The 10450-nt window shown below is 36.0% G+C and overlaps 1 protein-coding gene across 1 annotated transcript in view; it reads right to left on the reverse strand.

Moving 5' to 3' along the window:
* The window catches only part of LOC101359571 (submaxillary mucin-like protein), a 37729-nt gene extending 28908 nt beyond the window's left edge, over nt 1–8821 (reverse strand). Inside the window, 10 exon segments of the mRNA XM_023738873.1 lie at nt 1867–1920; nt 2029–2094; nt 3571–3581; nt 3908–4000; nt 5086–5178; nt 6201–6290; nt 6645–6737; nt 7008–7109; nt 7297–7392; nt 8791–8821. Coding sequence (XP_023594641.1) covers nt 1867–1920; nt 2029–2094; nt 3571–3581; nt 3908–4000; nt 5086–5178; nt 6201–6290; nt 6645–6737; nt 7008–7109; nt 7297–7392; nt 8791–8821 — 729 coding nt within the window.
* Between the last annotated feature and the right edge of the window lie 1629 nt (nt 8822–10450).

The raw sequence follows: 10450 nt of genomic DNA on the forward strand, positions 1-10450 counted from the left end.
ATCAGCAGCCAACAAAAGGCCCTCAGGGAGCTGGCCAGTGCGGGTGGGTAGAATCCAAGCAACACCAGAGTGAAGCTGGTGCTTTCTGGCCAAGAGACTGTGGCTTCAGGAAGCAGAGGAGGCTGAGTTGGGGTGAAGAAGGGTGGGCAGTGGGAAAGCGTGTATCACTGGTTACTGGTTGTTCTGTCTCCTGCTGGAAGCTCCGTGAAACTGCTTTCTTGTACCCCCTGTTCGCTGATCTCCGATAGCAGTCCAAGATGGCAGATCTGTTCTGCAGTAGCTGATAGGGGACCTCTGCATGTATGCCTCCTTGCTCTCTGTCCTTGGTCAGTTTCTTATTCCATTCAGTGCTTGGCTGAGTTCTTTATCTCTTCATTTGATGCTTAGGGTTTCAGGATTGATGTGTGACTCTGTTTGACTTAGTTTTTCTGATCTTTGTTGCGGAGGGACGGTGTGGTGCTTCTGACTGTAGCGCCATGTTTAATGGTATCTTGAATTTTATTTTTAAAAATTCACTTCAGTGCTTCAACTGTCATGATCTATACAACTTTTACTAAAAAGCAGAGAAGTATGCTAGTTCCATAAAGGCAAATCTTAGAAATTTAAGACAGGGTGAGAAATCTCTTCGGAGAGAAATTGTAAAGTACTCTTAAAAGCAATCATCTATGAGCTATAAATTATCAAACAGAAAACAAAACCATTGCCCTTTACCCCAGGTGAATTATTTACACACATGTAATTCTTGTTTGGTTCTATTTAATTCAAAGCTAAAGTCAAACTTAGAAAATACTAAATATATAGTAGAAGTATAAAATATATACTACCCCCCAGTAGTCACATACTTGTAGCCCTGATATCAATTTACAATGCAATTATAGTGTTCAATATGTAGAATGAATCATGCCAATTTTTTTTTACATTTGCATAACCACAAATTTAATAAAGAATAATTATAAATTGAGTTTGAATTAAATTATTGAATTATTTCCTAGTGGCTAGTTTGTAAAATAAATTTATATAGGAGATTTTGTTTAACAGTAGTTAGAATAAATGCAGAATAAATCTTTGCTAGAAAAAATAAGTGTGAACAATCTATTACTTAAATTAAGAATGGAAATTTAGTCACTAGAGTCTTGGTTCTATTAGATACACTGTAAATTTAGAAATGCTGTCTAGCTCAAGAAATGCTATCACTAGCAATACTGAGTGTATCACTGAGTGTATTACTAGTCCAGAAACTGTACTGTAGCCTTGAAAAAATAATTTAATTCACTTAATCAGTGTTAGGGAAAAAATCTGTGCCCTAAATATTTATAAATTTTATAACAGGTTGGAATAATCATAAAAAGAAAGGAAATGATAAAATTTTGACTCATTAAAAAATAGTATAGTTTTGTCAAATAAAATGCCCCCAATTTTGCTGTTTCAGAATATCAAATGCCATAGAATTTATCCTTATGTAAAAAATATTAACCCTGATTTTATTATTTGCTGCTGCAGTTCTTATAGTTATAAGTGGGGAAAATTTAAACTTTGTAATTTAAAATGATTGATCATTAAAGGCCGGATAGCATTCTGATTTAAGAGTACAGTTTTTGAAGTCAGAAAACAATGGGAAGTAGTACTGGCTCCACCATTTGACCACCTGTGAAACCTGGACTAAGTTAGGTAATATCTTCATCTAAATTTCCCCTGAGCAAATTGAGATAATAGAGCTTATGCAAAGAATGATAATAGAAATTGAATGAGAGCCTATATTTAAGGACATTGTAATTATTTAACTGGCATTTATTATTAATTATTTTCAATTGGCCAGTGAGCATGAAAACAAGTCAAAGAATACATCTGACATCCCATCTTACTTACGAGTATTAGAACTTCCTGGTGCAACTGTTGAGCCAGAGGCAACTCCCGTGGGACCTGAGATTAAAAGTAGAAAGTAATGAGCAGTGCTTTTATTTTATTCGGACACTATCTGGACATTTATTAACATAACTACTTTGAATTCAGGTGTTGTAGTTCCAGTACCTGATGTGACAGCTGGGCTTTCTTCGCTAGCTTCTGTGGAAGTTCCAGCAGGCACTCCAGGTGTACCTGAATTTAAAGCAAAAGAATGAACAAGAGTTTCAATAATATAGTAGGTAATTTTATTTGGACTTCTCACTGACATCTCAAATTTAACTTATTTAGACTCCGGAAAGCATGGCCCCCGGATTCTCTATCAGCCCAGAGCTAAAACAATTTCCGAGGCCAACTCTTCAGACAGAGATTGGACTGGTCTGGGGGACATAAAGTGATACTCGTGAGGAAGTGTGCCTCTTAGCTCAAGTAGATACAAGAGACTAAACAGGCAGCTTCTGTCTGGAGGTGAGATGGGAAGGCAGAGAGGGTTAGGAGCTGGTTGAATGGACATGGGGAATCAGGGGTGGAAAGGAGGAGTGTGTTGTCACAGTATGGGGAGAGCAATTAGGGTCACATAACAATGTATGTATAAATTTTTGTATGGAGACTAATTTGAAATGTAAACTTCATTTAAACTACAACAATAAACAACAACAACAACAAAATTAACTTATTTAACCTGAACTCATGATTTTCCTGCCACACTGCTGTTCTTTTAGCATTCCCTATTTCAATAAGTGCTACCATCATCCCCCAAACTGTATCTGCCAGAAGCTTGAAAATTGCCCTTAACCAACTCCTCCATCCCAGCCATTGCCAAATCAATAATAATTAAATAAGTTACAATAAAATGGTAAAATTTGAGACACAGGGCTCTGATATGTTAGCCTTTTTGTTTATCTGATTTTCTTTGAAAGGCTGAATTTGGTGTATCTGAGGCTCTAGCTCACAGATGCTTCTGCAGTGCCTCAAAGAACAACAGTCAAGGAATAAAATCATTGGGACACTACCAATCACTTTTCCTTTTCCATGGCAACACAGTTTAAGTTTCTAAAAGTACAGGAAGTCAAATATAGTATCAATAGAGTTTTCAGCAGCTAGGTGACCTAATAAAAGAGGCAGCTCAATCTTTTATCCAAATGGCAGTACAACTTGGTTCCAATAAGCAGTATTTGATATTACTCAGACATGGTATCCTGGCTTACCTAACTTTCCAAGAGTTGTACTTCCAATACTTTGTTCTTCAGAGGTCCTACCAACTTTAGCAGATGGGCCAGGCGACATGACATTTGTAATTAATTTTTTTTTAAGTAGAAAAAAAAAATGTCGCTATTAGCAATAACTCCATGGTGGTACAGGTCATTCAGCTTACTAGTTATTTCAAGGCATAAAAGTTAAATTGGTAAAACACAGACTGTAATTTTTCTAAATGTAGTAATCAAGTCATTCCTTGGGACCAACACTGTCTTCTCAGAAGTACAGTTCATGATTTGCTTCATCTTTCCTTTCCACCCTACTTTACCTACTGCCATGGGAAGGAGGACAATGTAATGGGTAAGAGGATAGCTTTGGTGCCAGGCTATCTAGGTTTAAGTCTTGACCTGTACCTCCTAACTAAACCACTCCTCAGCTTCCTCATTTGAAAATACGGATAGAAATAGCACTTACCTTACAGGTTGCTGTGAAAATTAATTACGTGTTACATAACTTAGAACAGTGCCTGGAACATAGTTTAAGTTCTCAATACATTTTTTTTCCTTGCTTTGTTTTAAACTTCTTTGTCTAAGTTTATCTCCTGAAGGAGTCAGCACTGTGAAGACAATTTCCTATTCTTCTATTATAGCCCTAAAGCACCTAACAAATATAAGGTTCTAAATATGAGATGATTTGGATCTGATTTTCTCATATTTCCTTACTTATTGTTACTTATAATACCTTACTTAGTTATTATTAGATTTCTCAGAAAACCTTATGTTGAGTCACAGTGGCTTCCCTTTCCACTCACCTAATTTTCCAAATGTAGTTAATCTAGAACCTGATGCTATGGTTGTGCTTTCACCTGCTTTAGTAGTTCCTCCATACGGTTCTTTAGCTGTGCCTGGTTAAAAAGGATAATTAACTGTTATCTTTCCGTGGTTCATTTTACTAAAATGAACTCATTGCCACGAGTCAGAGTCTTGGGTGACCTGGGCTAGAGTGGTTATAAAGGTGATTTAGTACTGTGGATGAATTCAAGATATGTTTTAGAAGTAGCATCAGTAGGTCTAGTTTAAATGTGGGAGGTGAAAAAAAAAGAGAAAGAAATGCATCAAGGATAACTCTAAGATTTTTACCTGAGTAAACTACGTGGGTGATATTGTTACTTTTTGATATGGGGAAGACAAGGAGAACAGGTGTAGGGTGAAGAGAAATCAAGAAGTCAGTTAGGTCATGTTAAGTCTGAGAGGCCTATCAAACATTCAAGTTGAAAAATAAAGTCAACAATTGGATACAAATGATAAAACTACCTTCTCTTGACCTGTCCTATCCAATTACCAGAAGCGTCTTTCTGAGTCCAACTTAAGGGAGCTTCCCATCACTTAAGTCATGCTCCTGAATTGTGTACAGACCAGTTTGCTAACTAGCACCTTAATACTCTATCTCTGGGGTCTCAACTTTATTCTCACTGAAGTAAACTTTGAATCAGAATTCTGTTTGAAGTCTTGAAGCAGTTAATCTCACTATACCTCATATCTTGGCCATCCTTTGCAGTGACTAAAACATGAGTTTTAGTTTTATCTATATCTTTGGCACTCTTAAACCCATATTGGATTTATCTCTTTTATCCTTAACTCCACTATGATTGTATCCAGTAACTTTCTAGTGGTTTCTAAATAAGTCATATTAAAATATCCAATTTAAAATGTCTTGTTTAGTAATGCAAAATATCTTAACTATCAGATCACTGTCATTACTTATGCCATCAAGTATCACACTAACTGTATCCCAATAGCACATGAAGATTAGAATAACGTTTGATGCAATCGCAATCTTCTTAATCACTCCATATTTGAATAAGAGTGCTCTGCATTTCAAGGAGGAAAGATTTTCAGCGGAATAAATATTCAGCTGAATAGCTTTTTATAAACAAATTTGACACAGACTCAGATTTCGATGACTCTTTTAGTACTTATCTGATCTCACCTGTCTTAGTTGAAGAACTTGTAATACCACTGCTGGGTAACCCAGGTGTACTTTCACCTCCACTAGTTGCACCACCTGATGTTCCAGGTGTGCCTGTTACAAGGAAAAAAATGGAAAGAGCTCATTAACAAAATGTCTGTAACTGCTGAGATAACCAATTCTGACTTAAACTTCCACCTAAAACGACACAGAAATATGCATCCTTCCATATCAATAATAAAATTACTTCTTATACATTTCAAGAAACATGCTTTGGCATACATTTATTCACTATTTCATTGGATCCTCGTCAGAACCCTACTAGATAGATAAATGCCTACATTTTACAGATAAGAAAACTGAAGTATTACCCATATCTGGAAGGTTTTATTGGGTCTTATTACCACTATATCACCTGAAATTATTTTTATTAAAGATGCCAATAAATCTGTTCATACATAAAATGTTGTTCAATTTATCGACATAAAAGTTTCTGTAACAGGTTAATGTATATGGATGAAAGTGATAATGATTTGAGTGCAATACTCTCTCTCCCCCTTCTGTCTTCTTCCATTTTCAAATCAGTGATACACATTATTTTATGACATTATACTTCTAATTTTTCTTATGAAAATTTATTCTATGGCATATCAAGAATTGCTCTTTAACCTCTTCCTCCAACCTAGATTGATATCAAACCAAAAAACCAAATCCACTGCCATTGAGTCGATTCCAACTCATAGTGACCATATAGTACAAAGTATAGAACTGCCCCTTAGGGTTTCCAAGGCTGTAAATCTTTATGAAAGCAGAATGCCACATCTTTTGCCTATGGAGCATCTGGTGGGTTCACACTGCCAACCTCTTGGTTAGCAGCCAAGCACTTTAACCACTGCACCACCAGGCCTCACTTAGATTGATATTACTTTGCAAATAAATTCTTTTAGTCTTATAAATTTGTCTTCTCATGATAGACAATAAGCCCTGTGAAGAAAGAGGAGGTATCACACCTCTGTTCCAGTGCAATATGTAGGACAATATTTATCATTTAACAAATATTGGTTGCTTTTTATAAAACATCTGCCTAAACTTTAAGCAAAGGGGTCTCACATCCTCTGGATTTTTTGCTCTAGTACCTGATGCTCCAAATGTACTTCTACCTGCAATTCCAGTGGTTGCTACTTCTGATCCTCCAGTGGTTGCTACTTCTGATCCTCCAGTAGTGCCTAATTAAAGAAACAACGGAGTGTTTAGTTAGGATGATCAAGGGGATGATTCTCAAAATCCTCTTTGGGAAATTGTTACGGCCACATTTATGCCATTTAGACAAGAATTTCCCTTGATAATCCCTCTTAATGTTTAGGTCTTTGGCTAAATATACATACTCCACACTTAAAACAACCCATCAAATGCAAAAACAGGAAACAAATTGGTAAGGTGTCTAATTGATCCATAGTTTCCTTGTGAAAATTTGCATTTATGATATATCTGAATTATCTTTCAGATGGTTAAGAAACCAGATGGCAAAATCCTCCACAGACCAGCTATGTGCTCAACCTCTCTCTCACATACACACTCACCTGATGCACTTCCAGAAGTTGTGGTCCCACTGCCAGGTAATCCAGGTGTGCCTTCACTGCCACTTGTCACGGTGGCTGATGTGACAGATGTGCCTGAATACAAGGAAAAAGGAGAGGAGTCACTCATACAATCAGGGATATACAAAAATCCTCTCCTAGGAAAAAAAAATCAGATAAACCACACCTAAAATCCTAAAACGAATATTAAACAAAGGCAACAAGGAAGTCTTTAAGTATTTGATTTTCCTAATGTAAAAATCTGAAGTTACTAGTGCATTGGCTATTTCATTTAGTGCCATGAGTAGGTCACACTAACACCCCATTTTGCCCCTGGTCAAGCACTTCGTCCTCCAATTTACTTACCTGATTTGCTTCCAGAAGTTGTTGCTGGTGTGGCCGAGGCTACATTGGTGCTCTGGCTCACAGGGCCAATGGTGGATGAGACAACAGATACTTCTGGGGACCCTGGTTACCAATGACAAATGCCCTGGTCATTACACAGACCTGAGATCTCTAACATACATAGCATGGAGCGCACTATCCCTCTGTTTTCCCTTAGCTCTCTATTAGTTACAGCTTGGCAGTTAATCTAGACCACACCCTGATGAGGGAAACAAGGCTGGAAACAGCTAAGGTGCTGTGTTTGACTTACCTGACTTTCCAGGACTTGTGGCTCCTGTGTCTAGTTCTCCAGGGGTGCTGCCACCTCCTACTCCAGGGGTTACTCCAGGTGATATCACAGTTGTGCCTGAAATTTTAAAAGGAAAAAAAAAAACTTAAAGGAACTAACTTTTATTCAATCACTGATCTGAAACATGTTTGGAAATCTCTTCCTAAGAATTGTTACACCCACAAGTATTCACTCAGTCCAGCAATACTAGGATTCTTTGCTCAGGTTGAGGCATACAGATTAATCTGATGTCAGAATCCTTTTTTTAAACAGAATTCACATGTGCTTTTGACACCAAATGCATCCCTTCTTTCTAGAATTACCTAGAAACTTTCACTGCAGGAAAAATTCTTCTCTAATTTGCATCATTTCTCCATTTGATTTTTTTTTCTGTATTATTTATTTACTCTTTGCTTTTTTCATGTTTTTAAATGTTAATTTAATGCAATAATTGTAAGCTTTATAAGAACAGTACCATCTTATTGCATCTCTAGTTCCTAACACAACGCTAAGCTCTCAATAAGTATTATTTTGCTAAGTATTGTTTACATTAATGTATTTATGATGACTGAATTCCTCACAAACTCTTCAGTTAAACCAAATTTTGATCCAAGAGCCCATACTTCCACTAACTAGACATGATTTTAGAATTAGATGATGTTACAAATGCAGCTTCACCTGAAGCTAAAGTGGTTGCTGCCTCTGATTTTCCAGTTGTGACTAATTTAAAAACAATGAGGTTCCACCTATAGATTATTGTGTTGCAACTATTCTTTGGCAAAAGTTCGTGATTAAATGAATTTCATTACAGCTAGAATTTCCCTCAGTTGTTTCTACAAGAATTAGGTCATCTTTATATATATATACTTAGACTTGTTATATATATCTATATAAATATCTAGGATTTGTGCAAAATTTGTGTTTGACCATTGCTCTGACACAAAAAAGAGTTGTGTCTTGCCTGCTGGGTTCCCAGCACTGGTGGCCTCAGTGCCTGATGCTCTGGTTGTGCTTCCACTGCCTGCCCCTGCGGTAACTCCCACAGACCCTCCTGTTGTACCGGGTCAACACAAAAAAGCAGCTGGGATTAATTTCTAAAATCAAGGTAATTACTAAATATCCTTGGAAATTGCCATCACTTATCTACTTTTCTGAGTGTTTCATAGGTTTGGTTCTGAGTAATACAATCGATTTGAATGAGCAGACTTCTGTGATTCTTTAGCCATTTACTGGGTACTGAATCCCAACTCAAATTCACTTCCTGGCACTCCAGTGGTTCCTCCTGCCACTGTAGTTGATCCAGTTAATATTTCAGTTGTCCCATAAAAAATTAATGAAAGTAATATTATGATAATGCTTAATTAAATTAAACTTGATGGTTTATGTTCTTTTATATCTCCACAATGTCTTTCGTAGCTGTTTGCTTCTCTCTATGACCACTGTCACCACCTTAATTCACACCTTCCTTCCTCTTACCTGAAATACTGCAATTGTTTCCTAACTTCATCCAACTGCCAAGTCAATATTCCTCATCAAAACCCTGCCTCTATTCTCTGCTCAAGAATATTGTATGGTAGTAATTCCTAAACTTAAGGTACATAAGAATCAACTGGTGAACCTATTAAAAATACAAATTTCTTATCTATCCCTGTAGAAATCCTAATTCTAATATAATTCTATTTTATGACATTGAAGAGATCAGACTTGTTGTATTGCAATTAAGTTTGCATATCCATTTCAAGCTTATAGGACATTCAGGGGACATTAGTTGACATCAAGAGGAAATAACCAATTAAATCTAGAATAATCTAGAAACAGAGTGATTAGAGTCAGGTTCACCATTTTTGACAGGAATACTTTCTCAGTGATGCTGTGTACTTTACACTGCTTCAAAAGAGGATGCACTTAACATCAGGGTCCCAGTATCAGTGATGGTATGTTTGATCTCTGGGTTTGAGTGGTGAGAACTACTAGATCTTGCCACTGTAAAGCATTTTCCCCTTTCCAATTTGCAAATAATTTGTTGGGTAATACTTTGGTACGAGGCAAATATCCATGTCCTCATCAACCGTTTACCTAATGTTTTCATTTAGGCTTACAGAATAGTGATTTTTCTATTTCCGTCTTTCCCTGGGTGGGCTCGAAGAGTCAACTTCCAGCTAGTAGTTGAGTACTTAACTGTTTGCACCAATGTCTTATTGCTTTATTCTATAATATACATAAAATAGTTTCAAAATAGAAATACCAACATAAGTACAAAAAATGAAATTACCAAATTAAGTTTAAGATTTCCTTGCAATCCTTTTGACCTTAAAATATGACACTAAGTACGTACAATCTGATTACTGAATTTAAAGCCACTTGAAATAATTATCTCCCCATGTGATTATAATTTGATATGAATTAAGTTCAACTGTTTTAATTGGTTTTTAATTTTAAGGTTTGCTTTTTTATTTTAATTGTTTTAAATATGTGTAACATTTACGTTTCAGAAGTCAAATCTATGCAAAAAAGTGTACTCAGAACTCAAAGTCCGTTCTTTTCTGCCTTGTACCCTATAACTATTTTTATAATTTACTACTTTATTATTTATAAAGTACCTTATCTTATAAGGGTACAAATTATAAACATGGCTCTGCGTCTTGCTTTTTTCACTTAACAATAAATTCTGTAGATAATTCTATGTCATTTCAGAGAGATTGACCTCACTCTTTTTCAAAGATACACAGTTCTACTTTATACCAATTATATTTGCTGAGTTTCCTCTAACTGGAAAAAAGAGCTGTTTCTAATTTTTCTTTTAAAAACAATGCCAATATGAATAATTTGAGCATATGTTATCTTGTATTTTTGTTGTACAACTTCAGGGTAGAGTACTAAAAGTGGGAATTCTTGGTCAAAGTGTAAATGAATCTGTAATTTTGTAGATTTTGCCAAATTGCACTCCATGGGGTTGTAACATTTTGTGTTCCTACCAGCAGTGTACAGAGTGCCACCTGTTTCTTCTCAGACCTGTCAACAGGGCTACTGTCAAACTTTTGGATTTCTACCAAACTAAAACATATACTTTGAATTTGCATTTTTCTTGTATGTAAATATGATCATCCTCATATGAGGAAGAATCATCTACATTTCT

The sequence above is a fragment of the Trichechus manatus genome, unplaced genomic scaffold (assembly GCF_000243295.1).
Source record: "Trichechus manatus latirostris isolate Lorelei unplaced genomic scaffold, TriManLat1.0 scaffold00123, whole genome shotgun sequence".
Classification (NCBI taxonomy): Eukaryota; Metazoa; Chordata; class Mammalia; order Sirenia; family Trichechidae; genus Trichechus; species Trichechus manatus.